At 41.5% G+C, this 26,396-nt stretch overlaps 1 protein-coding gene across 1 annotated transcript in view; it reads right to left on the reverse strand.

Moving 5' to 3' along the window:
• LOC109904478 (plectin-like) overlaps nucleotides 1-26,396 on the reverse strand; it is a 56,963-nt gene continuing 30,567 nt past the window's right edge. Inside the window, exons 23-30 of the mRNA XM_031788501.1 lie at nucleotides 21,913-22,091; nucleotides 21,639-21,777; nucleotides 21,035-21,391; nucleotides 20,700-20,783; nucleotides 20,496-20,600; nucleotides 19,715-19,813; nucleotides 9,566-12,916; nucleotides 1-9,179 (exon numbers count right to left, since the gene is read on the reverse strand). Coding sequence (XP_031644361.1) covers nucleotides 2,817-9,179; nucleotides 9,566-12,916; nucleotides 19,715-19,813; nucleotides 20,496-20,600; nucleotides 20,700-20,783; nucleotides 21,035-21,391; nucleotides 21,639-21,777; nucleotides 21,913-22,091 — 10,677 coding nt within the window. The 3' untranslated portion in view covers nucleotides 1-2,816. The remainder of the gene's footprint in view (nucleotides 9,180-9,565; nucleotides 12,917-19,714; nucleotides 19,814-20,495; nucleotides 20,601-20,699; nucleotides 20,784-21,034; nucleotides 21,392-21,638; nucleotides 21,778-21,912; nucleotides 22,092-26,396) is intronic.

A 26,396-nucleotide genomic window follows, 5' to 3' on the forward strand; every position in this document is an offset into this window, starting at 1 on the left:
TAGATTGAACTTTAGATGTTTATTTGGTACATGAAAACTTAAGTGAAAAGCTACATTTTGTGTGCATATGTCATCATGCACTGATTTTTATCTGCAAGAAGTCCGTTTGGTGGAAACACCACTGGTGGGAAAATACACATTTTCTTCATGTGGATTTTTTAATATTCACATGAGAATCTGTCACCAATTGGATGGAATAGTATCCCCTTTTCTAACACCTCATTTGACACTTAACAGTGACAATATTAGATAATATGTAAACTGTGGCTCAATTTCACTTGTGCTGATGTAAAGATGGAGTTCCACACCTTTCGTATTGTATTATTGTCTGTGTCATTAAATAATTCATAAGAATTTGAAAGCTATTAAGAGCAAGAGTTGTGTATAGTGTTTTGTGAGTACAATAAATTACTGGAGGTGACAACTGTCTAAGAGCAATGCATTCAAACCTTAAAATACTGATTCTCCAATTACATCCATGAAGCCCTTATTCTTGTGTTGAATTCCACTGAATTAAAGCTAGTTATTGGGCGAGCTGACAAAATACACATAGAAATGTGAGTTATATATCTATCATTCTCATTTGAAAGCAAGTATAAGAAGCGTTAGATCTGTTCAATGTGTGCTATTTCTATGCTTCCCGTTCTAAAGTTTATTTTTTGCATCTTTTACTTTCGGTTTTGTACGCGGGCTTCAAACAGTTGAAAATACGATATTTTTGGTTATGAAAAATATATTTTGCAGCAGTTTACATGGTACAATGATTTTCTATACAAAACTTACTTGTTTGGTTAAATAAACTGAAATTGGGCAAATAATTATACATTTTAGCAACCAGGTAATGGTGGAGCGATTTCTGCATAGTGCATCTTTACATAAAGATTTGTTTGGAGTGCAAAAATCTTCACTCGAACATAAAAAAATGTAAATACTCAAAATACATTGCATTTCGTATTGATACCTCAGAAGTTTATTTACATTCTTAAGGTGTTAACATTAAAATACAATGTCACCCTTTCAATACACCATTTTAACCATGCCTGATAACCCAACTTTAAAGTACATCCTTCAAACCATTTTAAAGGCTTCACAACGAAAAAATGGATACAACTATTTATATTGCATATTTTCAACCAGGTTTGTACAACATGCAAAGCAAAAATAAAATGAATATTGAGATAGAACATGATGATTTACAAAGGCAAGTACTTTTAAGGAAGAAAAAAAAACAAGCAATTGTCTTGGGAAATATGAACACTGGTTCACGAGGCAACAAGTGACGAAGCTAAAATATATTTTCCAAATATGTAGAATACAGTCAGTAAAGAATGTCTTATACATTTCAAAACTGAATAATTTGTGATAAACATTTATTTAAATCTTAGCCTTGTACAAATGTTCTTAGTTTAATCTAGTGAAATAAAAGGGTGTTGATGCGGTATGAATACTGTATGACTGCCATGAATTTGGGAAATACCTGATAATAACCATATTATTTTTCCAGTTCTGAATCACTCAATTTACAGTATTATTCACACCTTGTAGTCTGTGAAACCCTTTCATGCATTGAATATGCAGGCACTAACAAAAACATTACATTACAGCAATTGTGATTCATGTGGTGGTGGTTAGGGCTGTTACCATATGAGATCAGATATATTAGTAGGCAGGTGTAGGGTAGAACCAAGGCAGTAAAATGATTCATTATATTTTGCATAATAAACATTAAGATCTGCCTTTTCAGAGTTATTTGTTAATAATTGTCTGAAAAATAAAAAGGCTGAAATGAATTATGTAAACGTATCTCGGTGTAGTCTTAAGTGTGAACGCTAACGTTAAGTTCTTTGTTTTGACTTGACGGTCTCAGGAAAACATAGGCTTCAACAAAATGAAGAAAAAATTACTTGAATATACAGAATTTATTTAAGATTTGTGTCTGGCAAAAAGATTTCTGCTGAGAAGTTATTGCAGCTTGAGATGAGACCAGGGGTGTCCAATGGTGTTTCATGGTGATGTGAGGCATCTTTTACTTCAAGTGTGTTGGTCCATGTTTTATTATGTTGCCATCCTTGGAATGCTCTCTCCAGAAGGATGCTTAACTGTATAAAGACTGCATAGTTTTAACTCTTTGGTAGTCCATTGTATATCACAAGCAGGGGATAGGTAGAATCCAGACATTGGCACAGTATTAGGGACAGTGTAGCAGAGATAAGAAAAGATTTTGAGGCTTGGTTTTCTTGAAGCATTTGCTCCAGTGTTATAATAATTCATTGTTCTGTGACTCTTTACTCTGCTCTGCTTATTGGAAGTTTAGTATCTATTTCTAGATATTCTAAATGTCCTCCTATCAAATAGTTTAACAGCTTTCACATCTAATTTGGTTTGCTATAAAAATGGATACTTTAACCAAGATACTTTCTTTGATGGAATTTAATAGAATCCAAATATAATTTTAACCCAAGTCAGAAAATATCAATTACAATTAATAACAAGCTGACTTAAAAATAGAACATTTTCAATATGTCTAATATTGAAAACGTTATTATCAATATCATTGTAGTTGCTAAAAATAAAAAGATTGTATTCAAACTGTCAGCTCTTCTGTATTTAAGCATATAAATAATGCAACAAAAATGGACTTCTCAGACACAATATAAAAGAGAGCAACTTAAAATGTACTTTGAAAATGTAAAACTGAATCAAATTTTGACAAAATGAACTTAAAGCCAGCAAAAATAATTACAATATATTGCTGAAAAGCCCCATAATAACCACACGCAGAGCAGAATAAAGGTAGACTATTTTTCTAATAAGAATTAGGCAACTGGGGAGTAATTTGTTTGTATTGTGGTAAAAATTCTCTCTTCAGAATTGCAGTTCCTGCCCATTGCTAATGATGTCAGGGCCTGTGCTAGCGCATCCATGCTAAGTCCGCTGTGTGATCCTGCATCATATCTGCGCCCATAGCTTGTGGAGCTGAAGGATGAGGAAGATAAATTAGTGGAGAAGCCAGAGCCTGTGGCATCAAAGCTCCCTCGTCTGGAGCCTGACCTGGAGCCAGTTCTAGAGTCGGGCCGGGAACCGGATGCTGACCCAGAACTGCTAACACTGTAAGGACTGTAAAGCCCTTTACTTGACTGAGAAGACCCTTCCAACAGACGCAGACCAGAACCCTCCTCAATCATGCTTCTATCCATGGCATCCTTGTATGAGATCTTAAGCTTTGTCTTGGGGCAGGTGAGGTATTTGGAGTATCCACTGATATCCCGTAGCTTCTGTGCAGTATGTGCATCTAGGGTGCCCTTGTTGACAGCAACATCCAGTGGAACTCTGCCATTGACGTCTGGTTCGATCAAACCACCAGTTAGATATTGTACTTCTAGGAATCTCTGACCCGCCTCATAATACAACCACCCCTTTTTTAATGCTTGTGCAGCAGACATTTTTGTTTTTGTTCGGGGATCCTCAAATCCATTGAAGGCCTTCTGTGCCAGGTTGATTCGGTCAACCATGATCTTATCCACAAGTCCCATGTTCATTGCATCTGCAACTGAGAATTTCTCTCCAGTATTTGGATCAATGATGCCACCAGTGGAAGCCTGAGCCTCCAGCAATCTTTGACCTGTGATATTGTCCACAAGATTTCTGTGCATGGCTTCTGTGACTGACACCTTATCCAATGTGTCAGTATCTAGTATTCCAGCCACAGGGCCCGATTCTTCTATTGGGTCATTCCATATTGTTGCTGGGGGTTTGATAGAGGGGGCTGAACTATTGGAGTAAGATGATGTGGACCCAAAGGAGGAGGACCTAGATCTGGTGCCACTTACGTTTCCGGACAGCATGTCCGCAAACTCTGTGATGGACAGAGTGCCAGCACGGTACTGATCCAGAGCAGACTGGTCAATGAGGCCCTTTGTAGTGGCATCATCAATATCATACTGTTGGCCAGACCTTCTATCAATGATCATGGACTTCACAACGCCATCAGATGAGGAGATAGTAATCTCCTCCCACTCACACTCCTGCTCTGCAAGCTCCATGTAGGTCTGGTGATCAATAAGTCCTTTGTGATATGCCTCATACACAGACATCTCTTTGCCTGTCTCTGGGTCAACAATGACTACTCTACATTTACGCACAGACGATTTGGAGGATGTCTTCCTCTCACGTTTCTTTTCTTTTAACAGGAAAAGTGCAAGTCCAGTTTCCGGGTCAATCAGGCATCGCTCCATCAGCTGCAGGTAAGTGAGGTTCTCGTCAGTGTTAGGGTCAAAGAAGCCTTTAGTGTCATCAGATGGGTCTGTAAGAATGCCATTCATCTCCTCATCAAACAGACCACGTGTGTAGGCCATCTCAACTGGCAAGCGGTGACTCTCTTCTGGATCAACGATCCCACCAGTGGCAATTTGGGCTTCCAATAGTCGAATGCCATGGTCTTTCAGAATGAGACCCTTTTTCATAGCCTGGAATAGAGAGATGTTCTTGCCAGAGTACGGATCCCTGTAGCCTGTAACGGCACGCTCAGCAGAGATGAGCTTGTCTTTGAACTCTGAACCAACGACTCCCATTTTAACAGCTTCACCAACATTCAGCTTCAGGTTCTGTATTGGGTCAATTATATATCCTGTTGCTGCTTGAGCCTCAAGAAGTTCAAAGGCTGTCCCGGGTCTTATCATGTTCTTTTTCATTGCTTGGTAGATTGACAGGCGATCTTTGCTAGATTCTACATATACTCCGGCAATGCAGCTTGTGCCCTCAAGGTACTTCTTCACTTCTCTGCTGACCTCTTCCACTGAGATAAGGCCTTCAGTGAGATCATTGTATGTCTTTTGGTCAATAATCTGCGAACAAAGCAGCTCATCCAAGGTAACTTGCTTTCTGAGACCCTTGAAAAGCAGCCTTCTGTCTGCCATTGAAAGTAATCGCACACCACTCTCTTTATCAATTTTGCATCTCTTCAGCAGTTGGGCATAGGTCTGTCTCTCCTCTGTGGTTGGATCAACATAACCTTGTACATCACAGTTTGGATCAGTGATCCTGTCAAATGTTTCCTTATTGATGTACCCGCGTTGCATGGCAACATCTGTGGGAAGGTGGAAGTAGTATTCTGGATCCATAAGGCCTCCAGTGGAAGCCTGGGCTTCAAGGAGCCTCAGGGCATAATCCTCAGGAACAAGGTATTTTTTCATCGCTTGGAAGAGAGAGATTACTTTTCCACTGTAAGGATCCTTGTAGCCAGTGACTGCCCTCTCGGCAGAAAGAAGTTTGTCATGGATTTCAGGGCCGACTATCCCTTTGCGCACAGCCTCGTCAACAGTTAGCAATTCATCTTTCACAGGGTCAATGATGAATCCTGTTGCTGCTTGGGCCTCCAGGAGACTGATAGCAAAATCAGGCTTAATGAGACCTCTCTTCCATGCCTGGTAAACACTGACCTTAGAGTCGGAGTCTGAGAGGATTCCAGCAATACTGCCAGTGCCAAACAGATACTGCTTTACAGATGGCATTTCCATAACCTCACGGATAGTTTTCTTCTCTTGCTTCAACAGATTGTATGTATGAAGATCGATAATGCGAGAACTGTAGAGGTCCTCAATAGTGACTCTTCGTCTGATCACATCACAGGACATGCTCTGCTCTACTTTCAGTATGTCCCTTTGTTCAATGATTTCAATGACGATGATGATCATTCTCTCCTTTGTGATTTGCCCACGGCGATACTGTTCCAGGAGCCTTAGCTTTTCCTCCTCAGGGAGCAGGTTTGACATCATGACATCCCATAGGGTCATTACCTTCCCTCCATAGGTCTGATGAGGGATATCCACTTGACTGTTAGTCAAGTCTGTCTGTGCCTGTTCTTCTGTGTATATGTAGGACTTTTCCACTGGACTTTGAGCTTCAGCTTTTGATAGTGGCAGGAAGCACAGACCAGTATCTGGATCTCTTATGCATTTCTCTTGCAGTTGTTTATACGTGTAATTTTCATTAGTGTTGGGGTCAACGAAGGCTTTGATATCCCCTGACGGGTCAGTAAAGGTCTTAGCCATCTGCTTATTGAAATAGCCACGTTGGAAGGCCACATCATTTGGGACACGGTGACTGCTGACTGGGTCAATAATCCCTCCTGTGGCCATCTGAGCTTCCAAAAGGGGAATGGCATGTTCTCGTAGCACAAGCTCCTTCTTCATGGCTTGGAAGAGGGAAATAATGTTGCCTGTGTATGGATCTCTGAAACCAGTCACTGCTTTCTCAGCTGAAAGAAGTTTCTCGTGAACCTCAGGACCAACAACTCCTGCTTTCACAGCATCATCCACAGTGTACCGCTGGTTTTTGACAGGATCGATAATGAAACCAGTTGCTGCTTGTCCCTCGAGTAATGCAAGACCTGTATTTTGTCTCAATATATTCTTCTTTATTGCTTGATAAATGCTAACCTTTTCCTTTGAGTCACCCATATAGATGCCTGCAATCTGTCCATCTGTTCCTTGCAAGTATTTCCTGACTGCGTCCATGTCACTGATTTCTTTCGGTTTCTTTTCGCCCTGTTGGAGTTGATCATATGTAGCTTCATCAATTATTTTGGATTCAAACAATGAGTTGGCAGTGACAGGTGCTCTAAGACCTTCAAAGCTGGCCTGTTCTTTTTCCTGTTTCTTGGTCTCCTTTTTATCAACCATTGTGACAAGGATTGTAATAATTCGTTCAATAGTCACTGTTCCAGTTCTGTACTGTTGAATTACCTCGATTCTTTGTTCCTCTGTAATATATTCAGAGTTTATGATCTCCCAAATAGTGACTTTCCTTCCTTTGAAAGGTCCATACTGCAGCTCCATTGTTGCCTGATTCAAGGCATCTTTGATCTGGAGCTCAGTGTATTGATGATCCTCTTTTGACTTTTGTTTCTCTTTTGACTTTTGAATTGCATTCTCTGAGAGCGGAAGAAATGGAAAACCAGTCTCTTCGTCAGTGACACATTTTTTCATGAGTTGTACATAAGATGCATTCTCCCACATGTTAGGATCAAAGAATACTTTAGTTTCATCAGTGTGGTTGCTCAAGGTCTTGTTCATTTCTTCTTCAAAATATCCACGTTTACAGGCAACATCATGTGGGATGCGATAACTTTTGACTGGATCAATTATACCTCCAGTTGCAAGCTGAGCCTCTAGTAGACGGATACCCTGGTCTTTCTTAATAAGGTCTTTCAACATTGCCTGAAATAGGGATACATTCTTTCCAGTGTAGGGATCTTTGTAGCCATTAACAGCTCTCTCTGCAGACAGAAGTTTTTCATGCATCTCTGGGCCAACAAGACCTGATTTAACAGCCTCATCCACAGTGAGCTTCTGATTTTTGACAGGGTCAATTATAAATCCAGTCCCAGCTTGAGCCTCAAGAAGTGTCAATGCAGTCTCGGGAGAGAGCATCTGTTTCTTTACAGCTTGATAGAATGGTATTTTCTCCTTGGTTGACTCAACGATCACTCCAGCAATGCTAGGTGTTCCTCTTAAGGCTTTCTTAACACATTCCATCTCAGAGATTTCAATGACAGTTGTTTTGCCATTATGCAATTTGTTGAACAAATCTTTATTGATGATCTTTGATTCTAGAAGTTCAGCTGCAGTGACAGGAGTCCTCAGACCATCAAACACAATTTGACTCTTCTTCACTTTGTCTTCCACAACACTAATGACAATTTTGATACATTTTTCTATTGTGATTTTTCCGGTCTTATACTGATGAATCAGATCCTTCCTCTGTAGCTCTGTAAAATACTCTGAGTTAATGATTTCCCAAATGGTCACAGTCTTTCCTTGGAATCTTCCAACTAGAACAGAGATATTTGCTTTAGTGAGTACATCTTTAGTCTCTTCAGTTGTGTAGGTCTTGTCACTTTGTGCAGCGTTCTCTGTGATTGGTAACACAAGTAGGCCTGTCTCTGCATCTGAGGTGCACCTCTCCAATAATTGCTGATAAGTGAGGCTCTCCTGAGTGCTTGGGTCAAGGAATAACTTTGAGTCAGCAGTAGGGTTTGATAAAGTTCTGTTAATCTCAGAATCCAATTGGCCCTGCTTATAGGCTGTCTGGAGTGGTACACGGTGACTATTGACAGGGTCAATTATTCCACCAGTTGCAATCTGAGCATCCAGAAGTCTAACGGCCTGGTCTTGTTCAATCAAACCCTTTTTCATTGCCTCAAAGAGTGAGATTTTGTCTCCAGTATAAGGATCTTTGTAACCAGTAGCTGCTTTTTCTGCAGAAAGCATTTTGATATGGAGTTCTGGACCGATTAATTCCTCATTTACAGCTTCATCCACAGAGAGCATTCTGTTTTTCACTGGATCAATGAGGTACCCAGATGCTGCCTGAGCTTCAAGAAGCATTGTGGCAGCATCAGGAGAAAGTTTATTCTCTTTCATGGCCTGATACACACTCATTTTCTGCTTGGCTGGGGTCAAGACTCCGCCAACACTATTCTTGCCTTTGAGACATGTTTTCACTTTCTCAGTCTTGCTCAGGTCTTGCACTGTGGTTTTCCCTGTTTTCAGCTTGTCAAAGTCCATTTTGTTCAGTATACCAATGTCATGGAGCCTGCTGGTAGGAACCTTGTCCCTAATCCCATCAAAAGCAAATGGTGAATCTTTGTTTTTCTTTGCACCATCTACTACTTCAGACCCATTGAATACTTTATTTGTAGTCCCCACCATTGTCATTGCAATTAGCTGGTCTTCAGGGACCTCCTCAGTTTGAATCTCCCTTTCTTTAGTGTGGGGTGTTACTGATTTTTTAGGTGTAGAAAGTTGCTGCAGCTTCTCACGAAGCTTTTTATTCTCCTCACCCAACAAATTCTCTTGTTCAAGCCTTTTATTTTCAAGATCCTGCATCTCTTTCTGCTTATTGCACATCTCCTCCTCAGCATCCTTCTGCTTTTTCAAAACGGCATCCATGGTAGCCTGGAGTTTCTTCTTCTCCTGTTCCATCTGCTTCATTTGATGATCCTGCTCATCTTTGAGGGCTTTGGCCTTCTTAACCTCATCTTCAAACTGTTTCTCAAGCTTATTTCTCTCTTCCTCAATGAGCTTTTCTTTTTTCAGCAACATTTGTTTTTCTGTCAGGATAGTCTGCTCAATAATTATCTTTTCCTTTTTAATTTGTTTTTGTTGGGCATTGGCCATCTAATTTGGAGAGAAAAAAATAAAGATAAAATTAATACAACTTTAAAGACATTTTTGCACATGGTCTTAACATTATATTATTCTGATTATAGTTAACTGCTACATAATATAATCAAAATATTAATATATAAATATGATATACGACATGTAATATTCTGAAATGTATTCGAAATCGGTTTCATTTGAAAAGCATTTGCTAGAAAATACAATTTCATTCACAAAACGCTGCAACATTCAGTTCATGAGCTGGACACTTAGTATTGATGACAGTCTCTGCAATTCACATGAATAGGACATTTGGATCTCCTTTATGTGTTAGTGTTTTTGAGAAGCTTATGGTTATTTGCAAATGGATTTTCACAAGATTATTTTACATTGCACAATACCTCTTTAGACTTAGTCTGTAGGTCTGCAGCCTCTTTTTGTAATTTCTCCTTTTCTTTCTCAAGGTCAGCTATGGTTTTACATAAATCATCAGACTGTTTGCATCTCTGTAATCTCTGCCCCTCCAGTTTATCTACAATTACTTTTTCTGAAGCATTTTGCTCTTTCTCTTGGAGACAAACTCTTATCTCATCAGCTTGTTTCTTGAATTTCATGGCCTCCTCCTCTGCTTTGGACTGAGCATCACTGAGCTGTGTCACCCTAAGCTTCAATTTCTCTGCTTCTGCAGTTGTTTCACGCTGCCTCTTGCGCTCAGCCTCTAGAGATTTTTGGAAGCCCTTTGTCTCCTCATCAAGATGCTGATGCATTTGCTGCTTGTCCTCCAGCAGTTTTTGGGCATGCTCCTGAGCTTTGTCCTTTTGTTTCTGGAGCTTCTCTGCCTCAGCTTTCAGTTTAGTTGCTTCTTGGATAGCTTGCATATTCTCCTTCATCATTTTGTCAGCAAGAGCCCTCTGTTCGGCAAGCTCGGACTCTGCAATCTGTCTCTCTTGGGCTGCCTCCTGAGCTTCTAAGCTTAGCCTGGCAGCATCCTCTGCTAACTTCTTCATGTTCTCAGCTTCCTCTTTCAGGAATTTCTGAGCATTAGCTTTGTCTTTACTCATGAGACGCTGATTCTCATTCTCAATTCTAAGCTTAAGTTTGACCAGCTCCTCTATCTGGACCTTGACCTTAAATAGTTCATCCTCAACTTGAACTTTCTGCTTGACAGCATTGCTAACTTCATCCTTCTGGCGCTGAAGCTCCTCATCTAAAACATATTTCTGCTTATCAGTCTCATCCAGTCGCATTTTCACCTTTGCTAGCTCCTGCTCAACTTGTGTCTTCTGCTTCAATGTTTGTTGAGCTAGCTTTTTGTGCTTGGCCATCTCTGCGTCTGCCTGCTGCTTCTGTTTCAGAGCAGAAGCCTCAGCTTCTGCTCGCTTTGCAGCCTCCTGCTCTGCTTCCTTCTTCAGTCTCTCAGCATCCCCCTGAGCCTTGGCCTGTTTGGCGGCCTCAGCTTCAGCTGCTTTCTTCTGTTTCTCAGCATTCTCTGCTTTTTGACGGAGTAAAGCAGCCTCTTTCTCAGCTTTCTCCTTGGCCTTCTCAGCTTCTTGTGCAAGTTTCTTAGCCATGTCAAACTCCTCTTTGAGCTTGGCCTGGGAAAGATTGTTCTCTTTCTGCTTGACCAGAACATCCTGTGCTCTCTTTTCTGCATCACTACATTTCTGTGCAGCCTCTTTGGCTAGAATAATCTGTTTCTCTGTTTCTTTGTCAGCATTGTCCTTCTGCTTGTTAGCATCGGCAGCAATCGTTTTGAGGCGCTCAACTTCTTCCTGAGCTGCACGGCATTGTTGCGCTGCTTCTCCCTCTGCAGCAGTGATCTTTTTAACTTTCTCTTCAGCTTGCTTTCTTTTGTTCTCCTCCTCTAAAGCAAGCTTTCTGAGTTTCTCTTCCTCTTCCTCAGCCTTGACTCTGTTCTTATGCGTCTCATCTGCAATGCCTTTAAGCTTGTTCAACTCCAACTCAAGATCCAACTTGCCTGTTGATGCCTTCTCAAAGTTTAGTTTTAGGATGCAAATCTCCTCCTCGACCACCCTCCTCTGCTTAAGAGTTTCCTCTACAATCTTCTTCTGCCTCTCCAATTCAGAATCAGAAGTCTTCATAAGCTGGGTGATCTTTTCATCAATGTCTTGCTTGTGCTGTTTTGCTTGGTCTTCTAAGACCTTTCTCTTATAACCCTCATCTTCGGCTTTTCTCCTAAGTCTCTCATTTTCTGCCTCTTTATCCTTCAGGGCAATCTCAGCTTCAGTTTTCAGGCCAGTTGCTTCATTAATGGCTGCCAGTTTTTCCTTGAGTATCTTCTCAGCCTCTGCTCTTTGCCGAGCCGCATTATTCTCCGCTACCTGCCTCTGCTTCTTTGCCTCTTCAGCGATTGATCTCAGCTTAGTCGCCTCTTCAGCTAGTTGCCTCATTTTTGATGCCTCAGACTCGAGGAGATTTCTGCTTTTCTCTGTTGTAGACATGGTCTCCTTCTCAGCTTTCAACTTCAACTGAAGAAGAACTTCCATTTCACTTCTCACTTCAGCCAGTTCGTCTTCTAGCTGTTTTCTTTCTTTTACTGCAGCATTCACCTCATTTTTCAGGCGCTGGAGCTCTTCATCCAATAAAGACCTCTGTTGCTTACCATGGTCAAAGTCAGACCTTAGGCGAATTAACTCTTGTTCTGCAGAGAGCTTCTGCTGTGCTGTTCCCTCTGCCAATTTCCTCTGTTTATCCAGCTCCTTCTCTGCCATTTCCTTTTGCTTAAGAGCAGCATTTTCAGCCTTAGCCCTTCTCTTTGCCTCTTGCTCAGCTTCCTCTTTCTGTTTCTCTGCTTCCTCCTGAGCCTGGCTCTTCTTGTGGGCTTCTTCCTCAGCCTGGAGCCTCAAACGGAGTGCCTCATTGGCTTTCTGCCTCCACTTCTCAAGCTCCTTCTCTGCTTCCTCCCTGGCTTTGTTGGCTTCTTCTTGTTGCTTCTTGAGATACTCTGCCTCTTCCTGCAACTGAATAACAGTTCCCTGTTCTTGTTTCAGCGATGCCTCAAGCTTTACTGCCTTCTCATTAAAGGACAAGCGTTTGTTCTGCAGTTCGGTGGCGGCACTCTTCTGTGCCACCTCCTCCGCAACCATGACCTGCCTATGCTTCTCCCCTTCTGCCTGTTTCATGCGCCTCTCTGCCTCTTCAGCTTGCATCTTGAACTTCTGCAACTCATCCAGGGCCTTCTGCTTTTGCTTGGCAGCTTCTTGTTCTGCCTCTGTTTTGCGAATCAGCTCCTCCTCTGCGTTGCGCTTTTTCTGAGTCTCTTCATTCACCTGCTTGCGAAGCTTCTCTGCCTCCTCCTGAGTAACTTTCCTCAGTCTCTCAGCCTCGGCAGCCATGTCCCTGAGCTCCTGAAGTTGGGCCTCAGCTGTGGCCTTTTGCTTTATGGTAGTCTCTAATTGGATTCTGATGATATGGATCTCCTTCTCCATCTTGGTACGACTATACAGTGCCTCCTCAACCTGCTGGCTCTTGGTTTGGATCTCCTGCTCTGACATGTTCTTGAGTTCGTGCAGCTCCTGCTGTATGTTGTGCTTCTGTTTCTCAGAATCTACTTTCACAACCTCTCTCCTGCTGACCTCTTCTTTCATTTTCAACTTGAGTTCCTGGGCTTCTTGTTCCGCTTTAGTGATAGCTTTGATGTGTGCCTCAGCTAACTGCCTTTGTTTGTCTAATTCAGCCTGCATCTCAGCCAACTTTTTTCTCTCCTCTTTCTTTAGTATTTCAGTAGCTGTCTGTATGAGTGGAAGCAAACAGAAAAGTGTCAAACAATGTTAAGTATTACAGTGTTAGAATATAAATGTTTGAGCTGTTTGAAATACTCAAAAAAGTTAAACGTTTAAGTACATGTAGGTAGACAGAGTGGGGTCCACAATTATTGACACCCTTGATAAAAGATGAGCAAAAATGACTGTATAAAATCAATCATTCAAATACTGATAGCTACAGTGCGTTCGGAAAGTATTCAGACCCCTTCACTTTTTCCACCTTTGTGACTCACCACCTGGATTTGGTCTTATGTAGCAAAGCTGAAATTGTGTTTTTTTACATTGGATAAATTAGAGACTCAGAGCTACACAATGGTATATCATACACTGCATTTGAGGAACAATGGGAAAGTAATTCTGCTTTGAAAGTTGATCAACTTGTAAACTCACTTTTGAGAAAATCACCTTCAAATGTTTTGATATCTAGTGATGAGCTCTTCTTTGTCTACACCGATTCATCATCATTCACACCCTCTTAAGCTTTAGCCCCACCCATCTCGTTTCACTCTTGGAGCGCACACTTGACGCTCTGGCTGATGATTTGTTTACCTCTGGATAACATGAAAACAGCCGTTATTGACACCGGCCATATTCAACTGGTGTTATACACACACGTCACGTAATGTTTGCTAACGAGCCAGCCAGCTAACATTAGCTAGTTAAGCAACAATGAACAAAGTGCCAACAACGAACAAAGTGCCAACATTAATAAAAAAAATACATATATTTAACTAGGCAACAAACTAACTAAGAACAAATTCTTATTTCCAATGACGGCCTACACCGGCCAAACCCAGACAACACTGGGCCAATTGTGTGCCGCCCTATGGGACTCCCAATCACATCCGGTTGTGATACAGCCTGGATTCGAATCAGGGTGTCTGTAGTGATGCCTCTAGTACTGAGATGCCGTGACTTAGACCGCTGCTCCACTCGGGGGCCACATTAGGTTCTAACTAGAAAAGAAAACAGCTCTGGGAAATGAATAATAACATCCGCTAGGGAGCCAGCCAGCTAACGTTAGCTAGCTAGCTAACAGTACACCTTAGCTTAAGACATTTACAGTGGGGCAAAAAGTATTTAGTCAGCCACAAATTGTGCAAGTTCTCCCACTTAAAAAGATGAGAGAGGCCTGTAATTTTCATCATAGTTACACTTCAACTATGACAGACAAAATGAGATTGTAGGATTGTAGGATTTTTTAATGAATTTATTTGCAAATTATGGTGGAAAATAAGTATTTGGTCCCCTACAAACAAGCAAGATTTCTGGCTCTCACAGACCTGTAACTTCTTCTTTAAGAGGCTCCTCTGTCCTCCACTCGTTACCTGTATTAATGGCACCTGTTTGAACTTGTTATCAGTATAAAATACACCTGTCCACAACCTCAAACTGTCACACTCCAAACGCCACTATGGCCAAGACCAAAGAGCTGTCAAAGGACACCAGAAACAAAATTGTAGACCTGCACCACTTGGTTTGAAGAAATCAACTGTGGGAGCAATTATTAGGAAATGGAAGACATACAAGACCACTGATAATCTCCCTCGATCTGGGGCTCCATGCAAGATCTCACCCCGTGGGGTCAAAATGATCACAAGAACGGTGAGCAAAAATCCCAGAACCACACGGGGGAACCTAGTGAATGACCTGCAGAGAGCTGGGACCAAAGTAACAAAGCCTACCATCAGTAACACACTACGCCGCCAGGGACTCAAATCCTGCAGTGCCAGACGTGTCCCCATGCTTAAGCCAGTACATGTCTAGGCCCGTCTGAAGTTTGCTAGAGAGCATTTGGATGATCCAGAAGAAGATTGGGAGAATGTCATATGGTCAGATGAAACCAAAATATAACTTTTTGGTAAAAACTCAACTCGTCGTGTTTGGAGGACAAAGAATGCTGAGTTGCAGGAGCATTCTTTAACCCATAGCTAGCTAGCTAGATAAACAATGCACCTAATGCACCTAGCACCTAGCTAGCTAGCAACATTTAAGATCACATACATCATATAACGTTAGCTGGTTAAACAACAACAAACAAAGTGCCAACAATGCCACAGTGCTGGGAGCTAACCAACCAGGGCCAATGTTAGCTAGCTAGCATTAGGCTTTAACTAGAAAAGAAAATGCCTCTGGGAAACAAATAATAACGTCAGCTAGGGAGCCAGCCAGCTAACGTTAGCTAGCTAGCTAACAGTACACTTTAGCTTGAAATGAAACCACTTTCTGTCAAAATTACAAACGTGTAATATCTGAAAATGTAGCTAGCTATCGCTAGACTATCTCACCTATATACATCATCATGCCTGATGGACGCGTCTCCCTGTCAGGAATGCCATGCCACAGTTGCCCTTAGTTTGAAAATGTAATCTGGAGACAGCTGTTTTCTCCATCTCTTTAGCTATCATACTCTAATTCCACTGTTTCAAAACTTGATCCTCCAGAAAGTGGAAAGCAACACTTATGCAGCTCCGCTACACAATACCTAAAAAAAAGGCTGCATTCGACAGGATTACCAACACATACTGATGAGCTCATAGACAGAAGCCTTCAATATGGCAGACCAATCCAAACTCCTCTCTCGGCATGTCCAGCCCACTCATTATCTCAGCCAATCATGGCTAGTGGTAAGGTTGCTCACTTTTTCTGTGGCTTAACTAACAAGGCTCATCATTTAACAATTGTTTTCTTACTTACAGATGAAATGCAAGTTTGTTTGGCACATGAAAGTTCACATGTTCGAGAAGCCATTTCTGCCCCAAAAAACACATTAGTTACGCTTAGTTTCCTGAATCGGGTCAAATTTTGTTACGTTACAGCCTTGTTTAAAATAAAAATTAAACTCAGCAATCTACAACCACAATACCCCATAATGACAAAGCGTGAACAGGTTTTTAGAAACTTGATTGGACATGATTTGGAAAGGCAGACACCTGTCTATATACAGTCCCACAGTTGTCAGAGCAAAAACCAAGCCATGAGGTCAAAGGAATTGTCTGTAGAGTTCAGAGACAGGATTGTGTCAAGGCACAGCTAAGGGGAAGGGTACCAAAACATTTCTGCAGCATTGAAGGTTTCCAAGAACTGAGCAATCGTGGGAGAAGGGCCTTGGTCAGAGAGGTGACCAACAACCCGATGGTCACTCTGAAAGAGCTCCAGAGTTCCTCTGTGGAGATGGGAGAACCTTTCAGAATGACAATCATCTCTGCAGCACTCCACCAATCATGCCTTTATGGTAGAGCGGCCAGATGGAAGCCACTTCCTCAGTAAAAGGCACATGACAGCCGCTTTGAGTTTTCCAAAAGGCATCTAAAGGACTCTTGGACCATGAGAAACAAGATTCTCTGGTCTGATGAAACCAAGATTGAACTCTTTGGCCTGAATGCCAACCTTCACGTCTGGAGGAAACCAGGCACCACACATCACCTGCCCAATACCATCCCTACGGTGAAGCATGGTGATGGCATCATCATGCTGAGGGCTTGTTTTTCAGTGGCAGGGACTGGGAGACTAGTCAGGATCGAGGGAAAGATGAACAGAGCAAAGAGAGAGAGATCCTTGATGAAAATCTGCTCCCAAGCGCTCAGGACCTCAGACTGGGTTAAAAGGTTCACTTTCCAACAGGACAACAACCTTAAAAACACACAGCCAAGACAACACAGGAGTGGCTTGAATGTCTCTGAGTGTCCTTCAGTGGCCCAGCTAGAGCCCAGACTTGAACCCGATCTAACATCTCTGGAGAGACCTGAAAATAGCTGTACAGCGATGCTCCCCATCCAACCTGACAGAGGTTGAGAGGATCTGCAGAGAAGAATGGGAGAAACTCTCCAAATACAGGTGTGCCAAGATTGTAGCGTCATACCCAAGAAGACACAAGGCTGTAATCGCTGCCAAAGGTGCTTCAACAAAGTACTGAGTAAAGGGTCTGAATACTTATGTAAATGTTTAAATTTCTGTTTTTTTTAATACATAAAAAAAAAAATACTGTCTAAAAACCTGTTTGAACTTTGTTATTATTGTGTGTAGATTTATGAGTAAACATTTAATACATTTTAGAATAAGGCTGTAACGTAACAAAATTGGGAAAAAGTGAAGGGATCTGAATACTTTCCGAATGCACTGTATATTGTATGCTAAAAATGTTTTTGAGCACACAATTTATTTTATACAGTCATTTTTCTCATCTTTATCATGGTTGTCAATAATGTCGGAACCTAAATGTATTTCAAATGAATAAATATTTGTTATCTAGGGACAGAAATGTTTTCTATTTGCTTTGAGAAAATAATCCCATACTTAATGTATGGCTCACATAGTGAGACTTTACATTGCAACAACACTATTGAGGTATTTTTCCTTGTTTTCTCTTGTAGTAACCATTTCATCTTTCATTACTAATATCAACTAAGAATCAATCAAAGAACACGTTCAATGTACTGACTTGGCTACTACTCTTGAACTTTTACTTGGACTAAGATTGTATTATCTTTTACCTTCTTCAAATTCAAATCCACCATGTTTTAAAATTGGAAATAAACTTGAAAGGAAAGAAGCAGAGAAATAATAATGTGCAAAGACCATGCAAAGTGTATTACCCACAGAGGCTAAGTTTAAATCGAGTTGATCAGTATTTTTTAATTATTAGGAAAAATTCGGAGCACCTACATGGCCATGTACAGAAGTTTGTAAAATGTCAAAGCTACTGTACGTAAGCAAGGCAATCCCAATTACTGACATTTACTGCATAATCTAATCCTACTTTTATGCAAGATATTGTGGAAGATATATTATTTGATTAATAAGAGACAAGGTCCAAAAATGGGGATTTGATGTCTTCGCTATTATTGTACAACGTAGAAAATAGTAAAGAATTAAGAAAAACTGGTGAACTGGTGTTCTGACTGGTACTATATACTGACAAGGATATACAGTGCCTTGCGAAAGTATTCGGCCCCCTTGAACTTTGCGACCTTTTGCCACATTTCAGGCTTCAAACATAAAGATATAAAACTGTATTTTTTTGTGAAGAATCAACAGCAAGTGGGACAAAATCATGAAGTGGAACGACATTTATTGGATATTTCAAACTTTTTTAACAAATCAAAAACTGAAGAATTGGGCGTGCAAAATTATTCAGCCCCCTTAAGTTAATACTTTGTAGCGCCACCTTTTGCTGCGATTACAGCTGTAAGTCGCTCGGGGTATGTCTCTCAGTTTTGCACATCGAGAGACTGAAACTTTTCCCCATTCCTCCTTGCAAAACAGCTCGAGCTCAGTGAGGTTGGATGGAGAGCATTTGTGAACAGCAGTTTTCAGTTCTATCCACAGATTCTCGATTGGATTCAGGTCTGGACTTTGACTTGGCCATTCTAACACCTGGATAGGTTTATTTTTTAACCATTCCATTGTAGATTTTGCTTTATGTTTTGGATCATTGTCTTGTTGGAAGACAAATCTCTGTCCCAGTTTCAGGTCTTCCATTCTTCCAGAATGGTCCTGTATTTGGCTCCATCCATCTTCCCATCAATTTTAACCATCTTCCCTGTCCCTGCTGAAGAAAAGCAGGCCCAAACCATGATGCTGCCACCACCATGTTTGACAGTGGGGATGGTGTGTTCAGGGTGATGAGCTGTGTTGCTTTTACACAAAACATAACATTTTGCATTGTTGCCAAAAAGTTCAATTTTGGTTTCATCTGACCAGAGCACCTTCTTCCACATGTTTGGTGTGTCTCCCAGGTGGCTTGTGGCAAACTTTAAACAACACTTTTTATGGATATCTTTAAGAAATGGCTTTCTTCTTGCCACTCTTCCATAAAGGCCAGATTTGTGCAATATACGACTGATTGTTGTCTTATGGACAGAGTCTCCCACCTCAGCTGTAGATCTCTGCAGTTCATCCAGAGTGATCATGGGCCTCTTGGCTGCATCTCTGATCAGTCTTCTCCTTGTATGAGCTGAAAGTTTAGAGGGACGGCCAGGTCTTGGTAGATTTGCAGTGGTCTGATACTCCTTCCATTTCAATATTATCGCTTGCACAGTGCTCCTTGGGATGTTTAAAGCTTGGGAAATCTTTTTGTATCCAAATCCGGCTTTAAACTTCTTCACAACCGTATCTCGGACATGCCTGGTGTGTTCCTTGTTCTTCATGATGCTCTCTGCGCTTTTAACGGACCTCTGAGACTATCACAGTGCAGGTGCATTTATACGGAGACTTGATTACACACAGGTGGATTGTATTTATCATCATTAGTCATTTAGGTCAACATTGGATCATTCAGAGATCCTCACTGAACTTCTGGAGAGAGTTTGCTGCACTGAAAGTAAAGGGGATGAATAATTTTGCACGCCCAATTTTTCAGTTTTTGATTTGTTAAAAAGGTTTGAAATATCCAATAAATGTCGTTCCACTTCATGATTGTGTCCCACTTGTTGTTGATTCTTCACAAAAAAATACAGTTTTATATCTTTATGTTTGAAGCCTGAAATTTGGCAAAAGGTCGCAAAGTTCAAGGGGGCCGAATACTTTCGCAAGGCACTGTATTTGATTTTCCATAAAGAGAGTGTTTTATAGTAACTGTTGTTATAGCCTGCGTATGTGAGTCTGTTCGTTCCATCATGCCACTCCTTGACATGCCACAAAATGTTTGGCATGGAAAAGAGTTGACATATGATAGCACAAACAGATCTTGGACCAGGATATTGTTGTTGTGGTTAGTGGATAAGCAGGGTGCTGCTGCCTATTTTCAATCTGTCCCTCAATTACCTCCTCATCCTCAAGTCGGCGCTGTGTCTCCATTATAAACTTGATGTACTGGCTGGTCAGAGTCATCAATTCACTGTAGCGAGTTCTCAGAGTCACATACTGAAAGACAATTCCAGATGTTTAAAGTCCTGAAACAATTGTGAATAATGATCATACCTCCAAGACATGCTAGCCTCTCACCATAACAATAACAGGGGAGGTTAGCATTTTGGGGGGGGTATGATATCTATGCCTGCATTCATCATTATTCATGACTAATTCAAGATTATCCATAATCATGGTAGCATCCAATGTAGAAGTGTTAGAAACATTCTTATTCTTATTTACAATAAAAGTGATTCCAAAATGACACAAGACATTATTTACCATTCATTTCTATTGGGCAAAACATAATCTGAAACACAACTAAAACAAACAGCAAATGCATCCAACAAGTTTGTAGAGTCACTAGCTTGATGTAATTATTGTGTGCTAGGAATATGTGGCCAAATACTACATTTCTGACTACTTTAATAGACATATAATTTCTCCCAATACCTTTAGTCCTCTAAAATGGGAGGGGACTATGTACAAAACCTGCTGCCATTTCTAAATGGTTCACCCAATATGGATGAAAATACACTCATATTAAAGCTGTCAGTCTGCACCTTTATCTCGTAATCATTGTTTAATTAAAACTGTCCCAATACTTTTGCAGCTCACTGTAATTGTAAACAACTTTAAAGCTACTGAAGCTGTAAAAGACTATTAAATAAATTCCCCATCTTGTCTATATGTCTACCTCTTGGATGATATTGTCAGATGCACACTCCATTTTGGTTTTCTTTAGGGGCGAAGCCAGAGGTGCCATCAGAGCTTTGTACGTCACCAACTGAAGCTCATAGTCCTGGGGAAAACACATTGACATAATATACAAATATCATTGCTGCAACAAATCTGCATTTGCATAATCTTATTTTAAGTGACATCTGATCTGCATACGCACCTTGACCGCATCAATATATGACCTTGCATGTTTTTGACACTCCTCAACCTTATCTTTGTTTTTCTCGATCTCTTCTAGGAGTTTCTGCAATAATAAAAGATTGTAAAACTGAAAAACCGAGTCTTGATAACGTAACATTACATTCCATCATCGAGCTAAGAATCTTCATCTCCCCTATTTGTAATGGAAGCCTCCTGATACCTAGTCCTGGGTGCCTCACATCGATGGTGGATTAGGTGAATTTCCCTGTTACTATGTAAAACACTGAGCATCTAGGTAGAAAAGCGTTATATAAATCCAATCAATTATTATTATTATTATCAGTTGTACAGTACCTTCTCCTGTGCCAACTGCTGCTTGAGGGCCTCGCTGTCACCGATGGGCACAGCCTGGATTTTCTCCTGCCTCTGCTTGGCATCATTGAGCCATCTGATGAGCCAGTCATAGCTCTTGCGGTAGGAGCGCATCTGCCTCCCTAGCAAGTCCAGCTCGCGTTGGCGCAGGTCTATCTGGCCGAACACGGCCTGCCAGCGCTCCTCTAGCACAGCCACTACTTGGCGAAAGTGTTCCAGCTCGGCATCGTGCTCGCTGTGGACCTGCGTCATCCACTCGTTTACGACCATCGCCTTCTGCAGCTCTTCCTGGAGAGTGTCGAACGTATTCTGGTCATCCTCGGCCTCGCCAAGCATTGTCTACCAGAGAGAGAGAGGGAGAATAAGAGAGTAGACAGAGAGAGAAAGCGAGATTTATATATATATATATATATAAAAAAAAGAGAGAGAGAGAGAGAGAGCAAGAAAGAGGGGGAGAGAGAGAGGAACATTGCTAGAAATGGATAGAAATCATTAAGTCACTGTCTGATAACCAGTCCGTCCATATGAAAGCATTGTCTACACACCAACGGATAGAATACAGTTAATTCTAACAGAGATACTGTACCTTTAGCTGGGTGCGGTAGTTCTCCACCGCTTTTTCGTCTGTTGGCATCTTATTGACATCTCGTAAACGGGCTTCGTACTTTTTGAGGGTGTCCTCTACACCCTTTGTGCTGCGGATCACTATGTCGATGGTTTGCAGTCTAAACAAGGAGTGGTGTATAGTGTTAGCTGTGTGTATTATGATTCAGATAAACTATTTAGATTGAAGATGTTACTTATTGGTCTTATGGTTTTGATATGCATGTAGTAACAATCAGAGTTAGCGAGGTCCTCACTTGTCCAGGTACACGGAGGACAGGCTGTAGATGTGCTCCATCTTCTTCAGCGTAATATTCAGCTCAGAGCACAGTACTAGGGCGGAGCTGGACTGCTGAGCGGATGTCAGTACCTTCTGTGTCTTCTCAGCCACATTGGTCAGGTCTTTCTTCAAGTCCTCCAACTCTGACTGGACTTTCTATGAGCAGAAAAGGGAATAATGGACCATAACTAGCCATTCCACCTGTAGTCTTTTTTTCATGGAGTTGCTAACAAGCAAAATAGGAATACAAGGGTCTTCTGAAATTATTACGACAAGAATCGAGCAGATGTAACATACTACACAGCATGTCTGATCTAAAAACGTTAGTTTGCCCTTTTACTGTCTAACTTAATTTACTTGATACAAGGGAACTTGAAATAGTTTCCTAAACAATAACCCTCTGTTGAATGTGGCCTGTTTCAAATAGGCATGTTATCTATTTTGGGCTGACAATTCATCACAGATCTACCATTAACTTCAATCTGTTTACTTTGGGATTGGATGTGTGATTTACGTTAACCATTGCAGGTGGCATGGTGACCCCCGGAATCTAAATTACATACAGTCATATGAAAAAATAAGTACACCCCCTGCAAAGTGTTTTTTATTTTGTTTTACATATTTGGACACCTGGATATTTGAGCTAAATTCCAACCACATGCATTAATAAAGGTAAACCAATTAACAAATCACACACAAAAAAAAAAATAGCTTTGAAAATGCAATTTCCTCATTGGAAAAAGTCAGTATACCCCTACCTTTACCATGACATAAAATGGCAAAGATTTGAATCAGGTGCACCACAACAAGTGCAAATAATTAGAAAATCATTAGAGAGTAACTTGGGAAAGTCCAGCCTTCCAGAAGGTCCAGAAACTTGGTCTGGTTTGGTCTTAACCATATGTGTGGTAACACATCATGCCAAAATCAAAAGACCTATCAAAGGCCCTTAGAAGAAAGATTATTGATGCCCATGAGTCTGGGAGGGGTTAGATATCAATTTCCAAGCAATTCGAAGTACATCATTCCACTGTCAAACAGATCATCTACAAATGGAGAAAATTCCAGACCACTGGCAATCTACCTAGGACAGGTAGTCCCACAAAATTCAGCCCGAGAGCTGACCGAAAGATGCTCATGGAAGTCTCAAATAACCCCAGCGTAACATCAAGAGATTTACAGGCTTCTCTAGCCACAATCTATGACAACTGTCAGAAAGAGACTAACTTGGCCTATATGGATGGTCAGGAAGGAAGAAACCTCTGGCAAGAATTGAAAATGGCTGTCTAGCAATGATCAACAATCAACTTGACAGAGCTTGAAGTATTTAAAAAACAATAATGGGAAAATATTGTAAAATCCAGGTGTGCAAAGCTCTTAAAGACTTACAGCTGTAATCACTGCCGGTAACATCTGTTTCCAACTCACACCCTCAAAAATGTAGATGCCCTGAACGCAGCTCACTTTCCAGCTCACACTCTCAAACACCTAGATCCCCCTGAACGCAGCTCACGCTCCAGATCCCAATCAACTTCATTTTAATCACCTGTTCACACACCTAAACGTCATTATCACACACTATTTAGATCAGTTTTTTGCACCCAATCACTGTAAAGTATTGTTTGTTTTTGTGACATGCGTCTTTCGGAGCGCTGGTTTCCCTGTGATTTACTCCTCCGTGTATGATAGTTTTTGCCTGACTCACTAACAACGCCTTTTGCTATTCCCTGCCTGTAGTTTAGCCTGACTCACGAACAACGCCTTTTGCTATTCCCTGCCTGTAGTTTAGCCTATCGGATTTCCTGTTATCTACATATTGCCTGATCTTACTAGCCTTTTCCCTGCCTGTACTGTTGCCCTTTTGGACCCCCTGTGTATGACCTTCTGCCTGCCCCTGGACCCAGCTATCTGCCTCCTGTGGCCCTTTGCAATAAACATCGCCCTGCGCTTGAAACCAGCTCTGTCTCCCCTCGTGTTCATTACACCACCAAAAGGTGCTTCCACAAAGTAGTGACTCAGGGTGTGAATATTTTACTTTTGGTGGGAAAATATATACTGTACACTACCGGTCAAAAGTTTTAGAACACCTACTCATTCAAGGTTCTTTTTATTTATTTTTTTTACTATTTTCCACATTGTAAAATACTGAAGACAACAAAACCATGAAATATCACATGGAATCATGGAATCAAAAAAGTGTGAAACAAATCCAAATATATATTTGAGAATTCAAAGTAGCCACCCTTTGCCTTGATGACAGCTTTGCACACTCTTGCAATTCTCTCAACCAACTTCATCAGGTAGTCACATGGAATACATTTCAATTAACAGGTGTGCTTTAAGATAATTTGTGGAATTTCTTTCCTTCTTAATTTGTTTGAGCCAATCAGTTGTGTTGTGACAAGGTAGGGGGGTATACAGAAGAAAGACCAATTTGGTAAAAGACCAAGACCATAATATGGCAAGAACAGCTCAAATTAGCAAAGAGAAACGACAGTCCAGCATTACTTTAAGACATGAAGGTCAGTCGATACGGAACATTTCAAGAACTTTGAAAGTTTCTTCAAGTGAGGTCGCAAAAACCATCAAGCGCTATTATGAAACCATTTTATTTGTAAACTACACGGTAATGTAAAAGTTTTAAAAAACAATTTGTGATCCAATACGTAACATAGTACATGTATCATCATTTGGTTTTAATCCAGAGAAAAGTATCGAGATCCTCTGATGGTGTAGAGGGATTCTAATTGTGGATTTAAAAGAAAACATCAATCGAACAATAACACCTTTGTTTTTAAGCCCTGCATTTCTAATCCCTTCATATTATTGTTGGATCTGATTTTAACACCTAACATTAACGATACATAGATATGCTGATATTTGACAAACTTACTTTCCTCTTGACAGTTTTAAACTTTCTGAGATGTAGCCATTATTTACTATTTTACACCTATTTTACACATAACTTTAACCAATTTTATAGGAGATTCTCAAATTGAAATATTCCAGGTATTTATACACTGCTCAAAAAAATAAAGGGAACACTTAAACAACACAATGTAACTCCAAGTCAATCACACTTCTGTGAAATCAAACTGTCCACTTAGGAAGCAACACTGATTGACAGTAAATTTCACATGCTGTTGTAGAAATGGAATAGACAACTATAGGCAATTAGCAAGACACCTCCAATAAAGGAGTGGTTCTGCAGGTGGTGACCACAGACCACTTCTCAGTTCCTATGCTTCCTGGCTGATGTTTTGGACACTTTTGAATGCTGGCGGTGCTTTCACTCTAGTGGTAGCATGAGACGGAGTCTACAACCCACACAAGTGGCTCAGGTAGTGCAGCTCATCCAGGATGGCACATCAATGCGAGCTGTGGCAAGAAGGTTTGCTGTGTCTGTCAGCGTAGTGTCCAGAGAATGGAGGCGCTACCAGGAGACAGACCAGTACATCAGGAGATGTGGAGGAGGCCGTAGGAGGGCAACAACCCAGCAGCAGGACCGCTACCTCCGCCTTTGTGCAAGGAGGAGCAGGAGGAGCACTGCCAGAGCCCTGCAAAATGACCTCCAGCAGGTCACAAATGTGCATGCGTCTGCTCAAACGGTCAGAAACAGACTCCATGAGGGTGGTATGAGGGCCCGACGTCCACAGGTGGGGGTTGTGCTTACAGCCCAACACTGTGCAGGACGTTTGGCATTTGCCAGAGAACACCAAGATTGGCAAATTCGCCACTGGCGCCCTGTGCTCTTCACAGATGAAAGCAGGTTCACACTGAGCACATGTGACAGATGTGACAGAGTCTGGAGACGCCGTGGAGAATGTTCTGCTGCCTGCAACATCCTCCAGCATGACCGGTTTGGTGGTGGGTCAGTCATGGTGTGGCATTCCTTTGGGGGGCGCACAGCCCTCCATGTGCTCGCCAGAGGTAGCCTGACTGCCATTAGGTACCGAGATGAGATCCTCAGACCCCTTGTGAGACCATATGCTGGTGTGGTTGGCCCTGGGATCCTCCTAATGCAAGACAATGCTAGACCTCATGTGGCTGGAGTGTGTCAGCAGTTCCTGCAAGAGGAAGGCATAAAGCTCCTATAGAGCTCCATTTTTATGGAATGGTCTGCCTACCCGTCTTTACTGAAGACTCATCTCTTCAGTGGGTCATATGATTGAGTGTAGTCTGGCCCAGGAGTGTGAAGGTGAACGGAAAGGCTCTGGAGCAACGAACTGCCCTTGCTGTCTCTGCCTGGCCGGTTCCCCTCTTTCCACTGGGATTCTCTGCCTCTAACCCTATTACAGGGGCTGAGTCACTGGCTTACTAGGGCTCTTTCATACCGTCCCTAGGAGGGGTGCGTCACTTGAGTGGGTTGAGTCACTGATGTGATCTTCCTGTCTGGGTTGGCGCCCCCCCCTTGGGTTGTGCCATGGCGGAGATCTTTGTGGGCTATACTCGGCCTTGTCT

Source organism: Oncorhynchus kisutch, linkage group LG14 (assembly GCF_002021735.2).
Source record: "Oncorhynchus kisutch isolate 150728-3 linkage group LG14, Okis_V2, whole genome shotgun sequence".
Lineage (NCBI taxonomy): Eukaryota > Metazoa > Chordata > Actinopteri > Salmoniformes > Salmonidae > Oncorhynchus > Oncorhynchus kisutch.